This window comes from Garra rufa, chromosome 17, assembly GCF_049309525.1.
Source record: "Garra rufa chromosome 17, GarRuf1.0, whole genome shotgun sequence".
Taxonomy (NCBI): domain Eukaryota; kingdom Metazoa; phylum Chordata; class Actinopteri; order Cypriniformes; family Cyprinidae; genus Garra; species Garra rufa.
In genome coordinates, this window is record NC_133377.1 from 19,937,130 (window position 1) to 19,954,934 (window position 17,805).

Consider the following 17,805-nt stretch of genomic DNA (forward strand, 5'->3'; position numbering starts at 1 on the left):
AACTCAAAAAAACTGAGTTTGGTTGGCGATGATTGGCCAATGCATTCCTAAGCTCAACAGAATTGTGTGTGCGATTGGTTATAATGCGCAACACTGTTATAACGTGTGAAAAAAATATTGTGCAACATGAGCAGATCTTAATTTAATGCCACAATTGACACTTTCCATTCATTTTAATTGTCTAGGCCAGGGGGATTTTTGCCTAAAGTCCCTGAGGCCAGGGGTAGAACCATTTTTGGTTCCTCTAAGAACCTTTCAGGAAATAGTTCTTAAAATAACATTTTTTTCTTAATGTTTAGAACATTTTAATAATCTAAAGAATCTTTTTCCACTATAAAGAACCTTTCATGGAATGGAAAGTTTCCACGGCTGTTAGAGGTTCTTTGTGAAACCACTACTGCTAATACAAAACCTTTATTTTTAAGAGTGTACTTGTAGTTGTCTTTCCATGTTAAAACTGAATGGAAAAAGTATTCTAACAAAGCATTATTTCACCTCCAGACATAGTAAACCATGTTAAACCGAGCTGAGTGTACTAAACACACTCTTATACTGGCACCATTGTGAAATTAGCTGAGAGGTTACGTAAGGAGGAGGGTTTTGTAGAACTTTGTGAATGATGTTCCTTCTCTGTGGAATATTGCGGAGCTTTCTGTGGAATCTGCAGGTGCAGATTCTGTGTGGGCCTGCTAATAAGCTTAGATCAATTGTAGTGAGGGCGGATCAAGTCTAAGCTTCTTTACCACACGAAAAAAGGAGTTTAACGTTTAAGTAACTAAATCACAATTACAAATGAAGCTGTGAAGGTGGGTCGCATTAGATTAGCCACATTAGCCAATTAGCAGTATGCGTCAGCTACCAAAAATGTCTGACACTCAGGTATGCTGATGTGGTCCAGAAATGCTCCAGAGAGGCCAGTCAAGCTATATAATTCTGTCTAAATATTAATTTCTGTCTATAATTTCTTTTTTTTTTTAAGAAGGACTTCTAGAGATTATTCTGCACATTAGGACTTTGAAATATTTTGGGTATTTGCCACTTTTACTTTGAGCTTAAAGCGCAATACTAATCACAAGACCACAAGTCTAATAGAATTTTAACTTTTATAGGCGAGATCTGAGCTTTCTAACACAGGGAATATTTAACTTTTTATTTTTGAAAATTAATTTCTGCATATAAAACATATTAAAGCCTACACTCTTAAAAATAAAGATGCTTCATGATGCCATAGAAGAACCTTTTTGTCTAAATAGTTCCATAAAGAACCTTTAACATCTGAAGAACCTTTCTGTTTCACAAAAGGTTCTTTGTGGCAAAAGAAGGTTCTTCAGATTATAAAAAGGTAAGAAAGAGATGGTTCTTTAAAGAATCTTTGACTGAATGGTTCTTTGTGGAACCAAAAATGGTTCTTCTATGGCATTGCTGTGAAGAACCTTTTAAAGCACCTTTTTTTAGAGTGTAGTGGCCACGAATTAAAAATTCATTCCCATGACTTGTTAATTCATGACCATGATTTACTATGGTTTTAGTTAAATAAAAAAAATCTTAAAGACTTTCAAATAAAAACTTTTTTTTTTTTTTAAATTTGTGTTTATTGTGTTTAATTGATTTTTTTTTATTTGTGTTTATTATAAAATTGTCAAAAATACAATTAAAATTTTAAATTATTCCACCCATGTGTTAAATAAGGTATCTAAGGCATTTTCTGTAAAATGAGACCATTTTTATCAAGTTACTCCAATGTATGCGAGTAGGGCACTGTTTTAAAATCAGATTCGCCAAAATTAGTAAAAAATCTAAAATATGCCTAAGAGGTTAAGATTGTACAATAATAAACTATTGAACATTTCCAATGTTATTAACCAGAAGAAAGGCTACAGATCATTTATCATTTGTTTTTCTTTCTTTCTTATTTATTTGTTTATTATATTATTAATATTATTTATTTTAACTTTTGTGACAAAATAGTGGAGCGTATTGTCACACTTTATTGGAACACAATGGAACTGCAAGTCTAACAAAACAGTAAAAACTATTTTGTAACAAAACAATAATAAAAAAAAAAATGTTAAATATGATATCCAAAACAGAAACTGCTAAATTCCAACACATAAACCACATGAAATTAGCCATGATCAGCTCCTTTTTTAGATGATAGCTTGATTATATGATTGACTGACTTGAATCTATGTTAGCGTCTTTTATAGTGTTTACTTGCTGCATGGTTACACAACCGCGATAAAAATGTGATACTGAAATTTTGGTTTGGTGGACAGAATTCACACAAAATGATTATAATTTAAGGTGTTTTTGAACTAAGTGTTGAAAACCTACATACAAACCCACAGCTAGAGAAAAGTCACATTTGCGCGATCGCGACAATAAATCTTCTATCGCTCTTGTGACAACTAGCCCCGGTCTCCTCCATTACATCACAGCTTAGGGTCTTGTAGCTATTCGCCCCGGGCTCTCTCACAGCAAAGACGAATACGCCATTAAATCTGTTCAACTGGCTCAGGCTCCGTGTTTTCATTCCATACTGTAGGAGTCACACCGCATTCCTGTTACAACTTCATTGTGGTGCATAAAAATCTCCTTTCCAAAACCACAGGCCCATGTGTTGTGAATTAAACCTCTGTTTGTTCTCATTTACAGCATTTCTCTCTCTTATCCCTACCTTCCTCTGTGTGTACTTCTCGCTCTCCCTCTCTTTTCCACATTTCGTGTTGTAAAAGCAGCATTTAATCATGATGAAAGCATTCCACTACAGAGCATTGGAGGATTAGGTTGCCATTGACGACCAGCTGTCAATGGTCCATCGTTACGTCAGCGTTGGGGGATTTTCCACCCGAGAAGGGGGTTACGGCTTTTATACATGCAGATTGTCACCGCCCACCTGTGCCGCGGGACAGCCAATGAGCGCGGAGCGGCGTTTGGCGGCGGGCGGTGATTGGCGGAGCGCGTCCGCGGGCCCCTCCCTCCTGTCACTTTCAATAGAATCTGATACGCGCGCTCTGGCTCGCGGCGTGGGCGGAATCCCCTCGGTCAATTTATCAGCGAGTCACACACGAGCTGTACACTGAATGTCACTCTCGCTCGAGTCCCGCCCACCGCACTTGTTCATAGACAAGACAAACGCTTGTCAAGAGAGCCTTCATTTCCAAAAGAAATACACCCCTCCTCATCCGAAGCACGTCTGGCAGAATGTTTTTGGCGCTGCAGTGTCTCTCATGGATAATATGATGTTGGGGTGGAGATTATCTACTGACATGCATTCATGAATAGCTGCTCTCGACCGTTTTTTTCATGGGAACTATCATCATGTGGGCAGTAAAGCCGTGTTAAATCCATGCATGGCCAGTGCGGGTCGCGCGCACGGCAGTGTGAGCGCGGGGATTTCACGCACTCTGCTCACATCCCTCCGCCTGTCAACGCAACAGGTTGCATTGCATTCCCGAATATGAACGTTGGCTGATTATATCAGAAATAAATTCATTGCAAAATTTGGAAATATGTGGCAAGCTGTTTGGACATATATATTGTACATATATATTTATTATGAGATATACAAAAACATGTAAATATAGGATCAGTGGTAAATAGCAATAGCTTATATAACAGTAAACAGTAGTGACTGGTGAAGTTTCACCACTAATTGGATAGTACATATTGCCATCACTGGTATCTATTCAATGTCAAAAGTAGCCTACTTAATAATTGCGTAGATATAGGCCTTGCACATATTCCTTTGCTACAAGCCACCATCTGTTGTTACATCTCACAAATGCCATTTTTTTTTTTTTTGCCATTAATATATTTTCCACAGATCTCCATATTCACTTTCAACTAGTATGTATTCCAGTTGATTGGACCTATTAGTTGTAATACTGACAATTCCAGTTGATTGTACCTATATAGTTTTAATACTAACAATTTACCACTAATAGCTAGTTTTACTACACACCACCTGTTTATTATTAGACACCAATGTTTATTCCAATTGCAAATAGCATTTTTTGAAAGTATTATTATTATTATTAATTAATTATATTAGGCCTATGTAACGCTGGACCACAAAACCAGTCATAAGGGTCTTTTATTTATTTATTTATTTTTTTTTTATTGAGATTATCTTTCATCTGAAAGAATATAGGACATATTTGGCCAAGATACAAGTATTTGGAAATTTGGAATCTGAGGGTGCCAAAAATAAATAAATAAATAAATAAATAAATAAATCGAAATATTGAGAAACTTGCCTTTGAAGTTGTCCAAATGAAGTTCTTAGCAATGCATATTACTAATAAAAAATTAAGTTTTGATATATTTACAGTAGGAAATGTTCAAAATATCTTAATGGAACATGATCTTTACTTTATCTCCTAATGATTTGTGGCAAAAAAAAAAAAAAAAAAAGACCCATACAATGTATTGTTGGCTATTGCTACAAATAGACGGCTACTTAAGATTGGTTTTGTGGTCCAGGTTCACATATGGATTCAATTCAAGTATAGTGTGTGACGATAATGAAATTCACTTAGAAACATCTACATTTCAAGTTTTTTTTTTTTACAAAGAAATAACAAGTAACAAATAGAAATAGATGTGAATTTTTTACCTAGAAAACTGAAATGGATATTTTCTTTTAAAACATGCACCAATGATATTTTTTTATTTACTTTTTAGAAAAAAATATCTTTACAAGAGTACTACTTAGAATAAATGTTAAAAAGACTTGCCATAAGAGATGGACGTGCAAGGAAATTCTGCACATGTAAATCTTTGTAAAGAGGCATGAATGTTGTGTGGTGGAAGATGCGCGTCCCCCGGATAAACCTGTTCTGGAGGGAGTGACTTGATTCAAGCGCCGTCCAATTATCTGATAGCAGCATTTATCCGCCGCTACAGCCCCGTCTAGTCATCCGCAAACAGGCGTGAACCGATGTGGAAGGAATGTTCGTCTGAATATTTTATCTAACGCAAAGAAAAGGAAAAAAAAAAAACGCGTGGGGAAATTCATAAACGGGAGAAGACTGCGCGGCTCCATTCACGCGACCCTATTTTTAGGGCGCTCACGCCGTGTCTACTATCAGTAATAGTGAGAGACCGCTTACAAATCTGCGGAGAGAGAAAAAAAGAGACGAGAGAGCTCCAGACAAACGGAAACTGTGGCCAGACTCCAGAGGAAGTCAATTGATTTCGCCCTTCTTGATGAGATAGATTTACAAGCTTTGCCCAGCGTGTCTGTCAGACCGTCTGTCAAAGCAATCAACAGTTGGTGCGAGCGCGCGATTAAAGGGACTTTGCATGCACGAGACGCTCCAGTGATGGGTGTGTGATTTCAGCACCTCAGCCCTATGGACACCCGCTTGCGTGTGACTGAATTGTTCAGTAATATGGAAGACAGACTGTTGCACATCGTGATGCATTGGATGCTTTTGCGTGTTTAGTACATTACAGCAGACCAGAGACACGAGAATGAGCAGTCTATTCGCGGCTCCCGGTGCTTTTGCTTTTATTCACGTTTTGCTTCTGGCGTAAAAAGACTACAGACCGAGAGAGAACCCCACACAGTCCATCCTTACTGGATTTAAGGGCGCATTGTTGTTTTTTTCCCCTTGACCTTGCCTCTTGAACGCTCTAAAGCAGCATGTTAATGATGGAGAGCAGCGGGATAGACGCGCATCAGGTTGAACTGGACGCCGACTACGAGCCGCACTGCCGTCCGAGGTCGTGCACCTGGCCGCTGCCGTGTTCGGAGGAGGAGAGCCGCGCGCTGCCGGTGAAAGTGGAGCCGCGCAACGTGCCGGCGGCGTGCCGGAGCGGAGGGGCGCCGACGGAGTTCAAGCATCCAGCCGGCGCCCCTGCCCCGATCGCGGCCGCCCCTGCGTGCATGTCCGGCGCCGCGCTGGATGTGGCCGGCCAGCTGCGCAAATCCAAGTCGTCGCGACGGAACGCGTGGGGGAACCAGTCATACGCGGATCTGATCACGCGTGCCATTGAGAGCACCCCCGATAAACGCCTCACCTTATCGCAGATCTACGACTGGATGGTGCGATTTGTGCCCTATTTCAAGGATAAAGGAGACAGCAATAGCTCAGCCGGCTGGAAGGTACGGTGGCCACCTGATCGTATGTGTTAGAATTGCATGTTCTCCGCTCGGCATGTAGGTATCTGGCATTATACAAAGGCTGGTGCCAGACACCTACATGCGTTTGACACGTTGTATTGAGGGCTGTTCACTAAATCATGCGTTTGAAACGTTTTCAGAGCGTCGGGGAGGTGAGCAGACAGACTAGAGTTCAATGAGTTCATTGCTCTTACAATATTTTAAATCTACAACATGACGCAACAGGGGCGTTTATGACGCATTGAGCTTGATTATGACGCCGTCAATGAGATGAGCTGGAGTAAGCGAGCCGCGCTCGTAAGGCAGGTCACCTGGGGGACACGCACGGGTCCGGTCAGCTTCCCCGCGCGACGGCCACGCACGCACGCAAGCACGCCTATCTGTCTGCTCTAAGATCTCCAGCATGCACCCTCCTCCTCCTCCTCCTCCTCCTAACCCCTTCCTCCCTCCCTCCCTCTGCCGTCTCCTCTTCAGTCCTGACATCCATCCAAAAGACTTTGGGAAATAAAATAGGCGGTGTAAAATTGTAATTAAAACATTACATAATCGAAGAGGGTTATTTAGTGAAGCAAATGTAACCGCATAATTGCACCACATTGGCTGGCAAACGAAAAAACCACGCTGAATGTTTCAGCTGTTCATTTTTGTGTCATATGGTTCAAAGGTTTTAATTAGATCGGATTTGATATCTTGAACTGTACGCACATGCTCTCACTACACAGGCTTCATGGAGAACCCAAGGGACCTCTGTCTGTCTGTCTCTCTCTCGGTTTCCCTCAGCACCAACACCGAAGTTAGAAAATGATAGTCAGACACAGCTGAATTTGAATCCTATTCCTCTTTGTGGTTTGTGGCTTTCTGGCAAGCATTTTAGATCACCGAGATCACATCACAAAACATCCAGAATGACAGACAATTATGAAGCGACTTCTTTCAACAGACTGGAGATATTTATTGTAGTCTTTTATAGATAAAACAGTGTTTTTGTATTAGGGAACAAAGTTAACATCCTAGAATTAATACAGTTATACATTCACAATCTTTTGCCCCATTTACTTTTGCTTTAAGAGGACGGCGTGCTCTTGTTTAGATTGGTATTGTCTTACAAAATGTTTTTGTTTTTCAATCGTGTGTGCAATAGTTGATATGCACTGGCCTTTTATTACATCATCAAAACAACAGGAGTTTTTAATATTTCCAAATGGGATATTTACCTCGCGCTTGATCCTTGTTTTCTCATTGGACACGGAGGACAAAGAGACGGGCTAAACTAATCTTAAGCCTGTAGTTTTAAACTGAAATTAAATCTGGTTTAATTCCTTATAGGACTTGTTTGTGCTGCCCAGGGATGCACAGCTGTATGTCGCTCATATGTTCCCATAAGGCCAGAGATTTGATTGGCTGGCAGGAGAAAAAAAATGGAGAAAAACAACTTGATTCAATCAAAATAAGGTTGTGGAAAACAGACCAAGCTCACACATGTTGGCCCCAATAACACTTGGCGGCAGATTTTAATGCGCATTTAATTCTGACACATGCAGGCCTGGGCGCTCACACAAACAATACAGATGAAAAAAAAAAACACACAAACATATTTACTTTGGAATGTATAGAACCTCTTATACGAGATACATAGATAGCCATTGAAAGCAGTCTTTAATAGCTGTTGTGTAATCCTGTCCGAGAGCGGCTTGTCTAAACTGTGGCAGCCGGTTTTGTGTCTCTCGGCTGGCCTGGCTTGGACATTGAGACTCGCCGTCTTTGGCATCAATTAGCTGCTATTAATAGTTCTGGTTTTCTGTGACGGCTCGGATTATTGCTGTTGTACGGTGGGCAGGAGGGCAGAGAAGAACACGCATGGCTCATTCAAATGACCAATGCTCGTGGTCCATGGAGGGATGCCATGTTGGAGTGTTTTGCTTTCATGTTAACATTCTTTTAAAGTGTCTCTCCGCTACTGTGGTTCAACGTGAGGTTTTCAGATGAGCCCGCTGATGTGAGGCATCTCGTATAATAGTACAGCAAGAGTGTGTCACATCCTGTTACTGGCCGCTGAGACGTATGAAATCACTAATCAGATTTCCTCAAGCCTTCCAAGTATTTGTTGCGTTTATCTGTGATTTAAAAATAAGTAATGGGATGGGGCTCACCGTTAATGCATGTGCGTCTACAGCGGGTTATAGGTTTTTCCAGACACAGAGAATTTATCCTGGAGATGTTGTCTATAGCTTTATCTTTATACAAAGTACAATATTATAGCTCAAAGGTTGCTTTTTCAAAGCACTATTAAAAATAAAGGTGCTTCACGATGCAATAGAAGAACCTTTTTTGTCTAAGTGGTTCTGTAAAGAACCTTTAATATCTGAAGAACCTTTCTGTTTCACAAAAGGTTCTTTGTGGCAAATAAGGTTCTTCAGATTATAAAAAGGTAAGAAAGAGATGGTTCTTTAAAAAAAAAAAACCTTTGACTGAATGGCTCTGCTAGGGCATCGCTGTGAAGAACCTTTTAAGCACCTTTATTTTTAAAAGTGTAGTGGAGATCTCAGTCATGTTTCATTTGAATTTCACTTTTTCCTCAGATATTTTTCCTTGAGGAGAAACAAAAATAGACAGGCATGCTTGACATACAGTAAGACTTCAGAGCTATTAAATGAATGTAGATAGGAGAAATCAAAACATTCAGTCTGGATAGATATTAACGAGAATCTTGATAATTAGATTAGATTTTTTTTTTTTCCAAGAGAAAAATCTAAGAAGCAGCAGACTTCAGTCGTGTTTCTTTTTTGGATCGACAATTGAAATATTAAAGGTCCCATATTGTACACATTTTTGGAGGTTTATTTTAGTTGTTGATGTCCTTAAGAATATATATTTGCGGTATAAGTGCCAAAATCCATCTCAATATATTTTTACAGCTCCTTTTTTAGGAGCTCTGTCAAAAACAGATCGATTTTGGCCTATCTAATTAATATTCATGAGCCTCTCTTCTGATTGGCCAGTTGTTTTCTGAGTGACACACAGCCAGGCCAATCACAGGTAACTACTGTCATGTATCGTTGTAGCTGAACCCAGAGCCATAGAGAGAGCCTAGCCTGCTGATACTCAACAGGATATTTCAGAATGATCAATAATGTTTTTTCTTTTTCAAACACCGAATGCAGTAAGCTACATAACTGTTGCTTTAGTAAAGCCCCTTTCACAATGCACGCTGATTCTGGAAAATTACGGGAATGAGCGCTGTGTGAACAAAAGCCAGAACCATAAAGGCAGTGTTATAGTGATGATGCACGTTATCATGCGACTCTTCACGACGAAAAAATACGTGCAAAGTGGAATGAAGCGGCGATCGGGCAGAGCCAGCTCCTCACTATCAGCGCTGAAGCACAGTTTGTTCAGGTTAGTTTCAGTTTAGTGAAACGTACGCGTCGCATTACATCTCACATCCAAACGTCACATGTCTTTATGGGTTGTGTGTAAAGCACGCACAGATTCCAGAAAACAACTGTGAATGAACCAAATCAAACAACTCCGGAACAAATCATCGGACACATTATCCGTGTATTTACCGGAATCGCTGTGTGAAAGAGACTGAAGTTGACGTGCCACTGGTCTCTTATATTCACGTTGTTCTGAAGCCTGTGCAATGATGTAGTTTCGACATCTATCAACTGAACAGGGTTTTCTAGATTAGTTTCCGTGTTGTTGTTGCTTAGCAATGTTATGGACGCGATATTGTCTGGGTTTGACAAAAGGAGGGTGGGACGTGATTGGTGCTCGGGGTGGTGACTGAAGGCGGTGACTGAAGGCGGTGACTGAGTAGATCGGACGTCACATCGTTACGGAAGTCACAGCGGCTCGTGAAAATGAACAGCTACTTTAAGCAGGCTGTGTGCAGTTTACTGTGGATTGACTGTTTTGAAACTCATATGGTAGTTACATCGCCCCTAGACCTCAGTTATCATGAAAAAAGCCAGGAAATTTCGATTTTGACAATACGGGACCTTTAAGAAACGCTCATCATCTTTGTAGTAAGGGGCTGAAAATGGGGACAGAAGTTAAATCCGAAGTTCCTTTTATCTTCTATAACTTTATAACTGAGTGTTAATGTGAAAGAAAACTGTAGACGAGTTAATGAGCACACATTGTAACGGAAGAGTGAGAAACGGACAGAGATACATGAGCGACAGTGGCAGTAATTTTGTAATCGTTGACCGGGCTCCTCATTCACCCCAGCTGTGGCAGCACTGGCCAGGCTGGCATTGATGCAGGACAGATCTCAGTGCCAGGCTATTTGGCCAGAGCCGTGGTTCAGTTGGATGCCCTCAGCTCTGGAGAAACATTGTCATTGTTACTCCCACAAAGACTGTGTAGAAGAAGTGACTGCAACACAGTCGGCCATACTGGCATCCAGAGGATGATATGAACAGCACTGAATAGTGAAAACTACACATTTACATTGCGGAAGCTGGATTTTTTTCTATAGAAATTAGAGATTAGAGATTAATAATGGCAAAAATGCATAATTAGCATAGAAATAAATTATATTGAGGGTTATTATTGGAGATGAGATAAGTAGATGAGATATGTGAAAAAAATACAATTGGTTTTTAAGTCTTAAAGGATTAGTTCACTTTACAGATAATGTACTCACCCCCTTGTCATCTAAGATGTTCATGTCTTTCTTCCATCGTAAAGAAACATTTTAGGATTTCTCTCCATTTAATGGATGTGTATAATTTGAACGTCTAAAATGCAGTATAAATGCAGCTTCAAAGGTCTCTAAATGATCCCAGCTGAGGAAGAAGGGTCTTACCTTGTGAAATGATTGGTTGTTTTGTAAACAAATTGACAATTCTATACTTTTTAACATCAAATGCTCGTCTCGCATGCGTAGTCTGTTCAATCTGGGTCAATACAGTTAGGGTATGTTGAAAAACTCCCATATCGTTTTTGTCTTCAACTTCAAAATCATCCTACATCGCTGTTTTACCTTTTTTTTTTTTTTTTTTTTTGTAAAGGGCGATTGATTTTCTTGGTATGTTTACTTGATAAACACTTGGTTGGAACTTTTGCAGTGATGTAGGACAATTTTGAAGAAAACAAGAAGGGAGTTTTTCGACATACCCCTACTGTATTGACCTGGATCACACAGACTATGCATGCGCAAGCATTTGAGGTTAAAGAGTATAGAAATTGTCAATTTGTTTTGAAAATAACCAATAGTTTAGCTAGATAACACCCTTCTTCCTCAGCTGGGATCATTTAGAGCCCTTTGAAGTTGCGTTTAAAATGCATTTTGGACGTTCCAACTCGGGGCACCATACATATCCATTATACTGTATGGAGAGAAATCCTGAAATGTTTTCCTCCAAAAACATAATTTACGACAGAAGAAAGAAAGACATGAACATCTTGGATGACAAGTTTAATAAACAATAATGCTGTGATGTTTCACTCATAACTATCGCAGGCATAAAACAAAAGAATATCATCAGCAACATTTGAATTGGTTTGAATGGCTTTACAGCAGAGCAATTACTGTATGCAATACAATATAAATGTCACTGTAATTTGATGGTGGTCAAATTAATGATTTTGACATCATTGAAAACAATAGTTTTACGAATATGGTTGAAAATCATATTGATGGTAAAATCATCTCCTCAAGTTGAACCTTTTTAAGTTACAAAAGTAACGAAATATGCTCTATTTTGTTCTTCTGTAATGGTTCTTAAAATATCTAGAGAGTTTTTTGCTATTGCAGCAGTTAGAGATCCATCCGTGTTTGATATTTAATCCCGGGTCGCTAAAGACCCAAATATGTTATAGTGATTGGCGAAACAGTCATGCATTTAAGGGTTAATTGTGAATCCTATAGTACTGAAAAACCTGTGTCTGTTTTCTTAGTAGCACAAATTCCATCAAATTCAAATTAAAAAAAAAAAAAAATTAAAAATGATTGTAGTCATTAAATATATCTGCAAGAAGGATTTGATTGCATCTGGCAACCTCATGCATTGTAGTGGATGTGAAGTAAGGATGTTTTAATATGCGTTGATTGGGTGAACCAGGAAAATGCTAAATGTTGGTTGCTCTGTTGGTTTGGCATCATCTGTTTGTTAGTGTAATCTTTAAAATGACTAAATACATTTTTAGCAGGTCATACATATTTAAAATTTACATTTCGCTTCCAGGAAAATAGACTAAACATCTTGCACTCAGGAGTGTATACAGATCTCTTGCCAATAACAGGCTCTATAGGATGAGAATGTTTGTTTCTTTAAAGTCGACATTAAATCAAATTTTATCTATTTTCTAAATGCACAATTCATCCATATACGCATTTTAATAATAATAAAAAAAAATCCTCTTAATGTTTAATTAAAATACCATAACTTAATGAAATTCCAGTCAAATGCAGATATTCTCTCCAACCATTTGCTACTGACTGCCAATGTTGCTTTATTTTTCATTTATTTGTCATTTATTGTGCCATCCCAAAGAGGCCAAAATCACTTTTGTGGACTTTCACATTAAATGTACCCTTCTCAATTCGATCAGCCAGAAAGAGTCCTTAGCCATCTTTAAGAATGTCTTCCATATTTATTTGACCCTCTAACTATAGCATTCTCTATTCTAATTCTATTCTAGTCTAGTCTAAAAAAAGCCTTTTTATACTCTATTAATTTACTTATTGCTTGTAACACTAGCTTATCTGTTCTTGTTGTATTCTATCTATCTATCTATCTATTGTCTATCTATCTATCTATTCATATGCACTTTTAAGTCTTATTCTGAATCAAAAGATTCACCATACGCACTTTTAAGTTCCGTTCTGAATCAAATGATTTGCAAGAAGTGCATTGAAGTCCCGTTCTGAATCAAATAATTCACCATACGCACTTTAATGTCCCGTTCTGAATCAAAAGATTCACCATACGCACTTTTAAGTTCCGTTCTGAATCAAATGATTCGCAAGAAGCTCATTGAATTCCCGTTCTGAATCAAATAATTCACCATACACACTTTTAAGTTCCGTTTTGAATCAAATGATTTGCCATACGCACTTTTAAGTTCTGTTTTGAATCAAATAATTCACCATACACACTTTTAAGTTCCGTTTTGAATCAAATGATTTGCCATACGCACTTTTAAGTTCTGTTTTGAATCAAATAATTCACCATACACACTTTTAAGTTCCGTTTTGAATCAAATGATTTGCCATACGCACTTTTAAGTTCTGTTTTGAATCAAATAATTCACCATACACACTTTTAAGTTCCGTTTTGAATCAAATGATTTGCCATACGCACTTTTAAGTTCTGTTTTGAATCAAATAATTCACCATACACACTTTTAAGTTCCGTTTTGAATCAAATGATTTGCCATACGCACTTTTAAGTTCCGTTTTGAATCAAATTATTTGTGATATGCGCCTTAAAGTCCCATTCTGAATCAAATGATTCGCCATACACACTTTTAAGTTCCGTTCTGAATCAAATGATTCGCCATACGCACTTTTAAGTTCCGTTCTGAATCAAATGATTCGCCATACGCACTTTTAAGTTCCGTTCTGAATCAAATGATTCGCCATACGCACTTTTAAGTTCCGTTCTGAATCAAATGATTCGCCATACGCACTTTTAAGTTCCGTTCTGAATCAAATGATTCGCCATACACACTTTTAAGTTCCGTTCTGAATCAAATGATTCGCCATACACACTTTTAAGTTCCGTTCTGAATCAAATGATTTGCCATACGCACTTTTAAGTTCCGTTTTGAATCAAATTATTTGTGATATGCGCCTTAAAGTCCCGTTCTGAATCAAATGATTCGCCATACACACTTTTAAGTTCCGTTCTGAATCAAATGATTCGCCATACGCACTTTTAAGTTCCGTTCTGAATCAAATGATTCGCCATACGCACTTTTAAGTTCCGTTCTGAATCAAATGATTCGCCATACGCACTTTTAAGTCCCGTTCTGAATCAAATGATTCGCCATACGCACTTTTAAGTCCCGTTCTGAATCAAATGATTCGCCATACGCACTTTTAAGTCCCGTTCTGAATCAAATGATTCGTCATACGCACTTTTAAGTTCCGTTCTGAATCAAATGATTCGCCATACGCACTTTTAAGTCCCGTTCTGAATCAAATGATTCGCCATACGCACTTTTAAGTTCTGTTCTGAATCAAATGATTCGTCATACGCACTTTTAAGTTCCGTTCTGAATCAAATGATTCGCCATACGCACTTTTAAGTTCCGTTCTGAATCAAATGATTCGCCATACGCACTTTTAAGTTCCGTTCTGAATCAAATGATTCGCCATACGCACTTTTAAGTTCCGTTCTGAATCAAATGATTCGCCATACGCACTTTTAAATTCCTTTCTGAATCAAATGATTCGCCATACGCACTTTTAAGTTCCGTTCTGAATCAAATGATTTGCCATACGCACTTTTAAGTTCCGTTCTGAATCAAATGATTCGCCATACGCACTTTTAAGTTCCGTTCTGAATCAAATTATTCGCCATACGCACTTTTAAGTTCCGTTCTGAATCAAATGATTCGCCATGCGCACTTTTAAGTCCCGTTCTGAATCAAATGATTCGCCATACACACTTTTAAGTTCCGTTCTGAATCAAATGATTCGTCATACGCACTTTTAAGTTCCGTTCTGAATCAAATGATTCGCCATACGCACTTTTAAGTTCCGTTCTGAATCAAATGATTCGCCATACACACTTTTAAGTCCCGTTCTGAATCAAATTATTCGCCATACACACTTTTAAGTTCCGTTCTGAATCAAATGATTCGCCATACACACTTTTAAGTTCCGTTCTGAATCAAATGATTCGCCATGCCATACGCACTTTTAAGTTCCGTTTTGAATCAAATGATTCGCCATAAACACTTTTAAGTTCCGTTCTGAATCAAATGATTCGCCATGCTATACGCACTTTTAAGTTCCGTTCTGAATCAAATGATTCGCCATACGCACTTTTAAGTTCCGTTCTGAATCAAATGATTCGCCATACGCACTATAAAGTTCCGTTCTGAATCAAATGATTCGCCATACGCACTTTTAAGTTCCGTTCTGAATCAAATGATTCGCCATACGCACTTTTAAGTTCCGTTCTGAATCAAATGATTCGCCATACACACTTTTAAGTCCCGTTCTGAATCAAATGATTCGCCATACACACTTTTAAGTCCCGTTCTGAATCAAATGATTCGCCATACACACTTTTAAGTTCCGTTCTGAATCAAATGATTCGCCATACGCACTTTTAAGTTCCGTTCTGAATCAAATGATTCGCCATACGCACTTTTAAGTTCCGTTCTGAATCTCGATACGTGCATTAAAGTCTCGTTCTGAATCAAATGATTCACCATACACACTTCTAAGTCTCATTCTGAATCAAATGTTTTGCTATACACACTTTCAAGTTCTGTTCTGAATCGCGATACATGCATTGAAGTCTCTTTCTGAATCAAATGATTCGCCATACACACTTTTAATTTCAGTTTTGAATCAAATGATTTGCGATCCGGTTGGAGCACTTCAAAACAGAGAATCATTTTGCGACACACTGGTTACTGATTTGGAGTTTCAAAAAGCTCCGTTAATACTATGCTCACTTTCTCTATATAATTTTATTCGTTGTTTGAAATAAAATCATTACAATTAATAGGCCTAACTTACAGTGTTTTTATTAAATTGTAATCACTTTAGACAGTTTTCACACCCTGTATATATATATATATATATATATATATATATATATATATATATATATATATATATATATATTTTTTTTTTCCCCCTAAAAGAGTTATGATCAGGTTGGAATGTATCCAGACTGGAAAATGAGTTGCACTCATCAAGTCATTTCATTGGGTCTGTAGAGAGCTGTAATGTACTGACTGCTACAATATTGCCAATGAACTTTGCCAAGACCATAACTGTTAAAAATAATTATTAACATGATTCACAATTGTATAAGAAGACGCTAAAACTCTGTTTGACATTGTATAAATATTATATGCATTGATGTGTTGCACAACAGTGCCTTTATATGGTGGGGTACTTTTTGTGGATTATTATAAGCATGTGCTGGAATTGTTTGTTTGCGCGTGTGAGAGACAGTCTGACGGGATTTCACGTCCAGGGGGGTGCAGCTCTCGTTAATAATTCAGATGAGGCTCGTTATCACGGCAGCACAGATCCTGCTCTGATTCCACCTTAATTAAAGCCATGAAGCTCTGCTCACACACTCTCTAACACACACACACACACACACACACACACACACACACACACACACACACACACACACACACACACACACACACACACACACACACATTCCCGGCCTCCACACGCTCACACACACACCCTCGAGTGTCACGCGGCCGCTTGCGCCTTTTCCGTTCCTGTGCTTCCAGAAAAACGCTACAGCAATGTTGCTGCAGACTATGCATTATATTCAGATTCCCTGATGTGATTTTTCACCTGGTGTTGCCACCCAAAGCGGTTCAGCATCAGAATCAACTGAGTTAGATGAAATGACAGACGCTGACGTGACCTCTGACCCTGACCACAGTCTCTTAGATACTCGCTAGAGCCTGTACGCATTAAAGACAATTGACTCTGAAGCCTGGCATGTGCTGCTATTATCAGGTGCTTACATATTTAATCAGATCTTCATAAGATTCCCCCCCACCGGAGCACTGGGCAAACTGAGATTGATGAGCTGTAATGGGCGAGAGGAGAGCAGCCATGATTAATGCATGCGCAGAGGAAAGCCTGGCAGTGCGGCTCGCTGCTGCGCTCCAGATCCAGTCGGGCACCTTCCGCTCTATGACTGACCCTCGTCTCACTCTCGCTGTCGACGTCGAGTCTGGTCCACTCTGCAGATTATTCAGGCCAAAAACCACCAGCTCAGACAGGAAGAGAGAGCGTGACATTTAAAGTGAGCTTTTGTCTTTATGTGCTGGATTAATGTGAATCGATTATACCACAGTAATGAACTTTAGTTCAGGCAGACGCTATGTTTTATTGGGCGCAAATGTAAATACGGTCGTGAGGTATCTACAAACTGTTGTACAGAGAACAAAATGTGCAGACATGTATGTAGATAGAAAGTTTTGGGTCAGTGAGATTTTTATTCTGTAAGGATGCATTAGCATTAAACTGACATCAAAAGTGACATAAAATAATGTTGCGATAGATTTCGGTTTTAATAAATGCTGTTCTTTTAAAATCTCTATTCAGTGTGGAATCCAGAAAACACAAATATTTTTCACAAAAAACTGTATTCAATATTGGTAATAATCAGAAATGTTTCTGAAGCAGCATATCAGCATATTAGAATGATTTCTGAAGGATCATGTGACATTGAAGACTAGAGTAATGGTGCTGAAAATTCAGCTTTGCATGCCAGGAATAAAATACATTTTAATATATTTTCAAATTGAAAATGGCTATTTTATATAGCAATAATAAATGCCCAATATTACCGTTTCACTTTTAATTAAATAAATGCAGTCTTGGTGACCTCAAATCATCAGGTAGGTAGAAATCTTAAATTTAATCTCTTATTGTGCCATAGGGGTATGGGTTAAAAAAAGAAAAGAAAAAATAAATAAATAAATAAATAAATAAATAA

General features: G+C 38.5%; 1 protein-coding gene across 1 annotated transcript in view; it reads left to right on the forward strand.

Annotated features, from left to right (window-relative positions):
* Positions 1–4,923: 4,923 nt before the first annotated feature.
* foxo6b (forkhead box O6 b) overlaps positions 4,924–17,805 on the forward strand; it is a 44,055-nt gene continuing 31,173 nt past the window's right edge. The window contains exon 1 of the mRNA XM_073822098.1: positions 4,924–6,112. Within this exon, the coding sequence (XP_073678199.1) occupies positions 5,651–6,112 (462 nt within the window). The 5' untranslated portion in view covers positions 4,924–5,650. The remainder of the gene's footprint in view (positions 6,113–17,805) is intronic.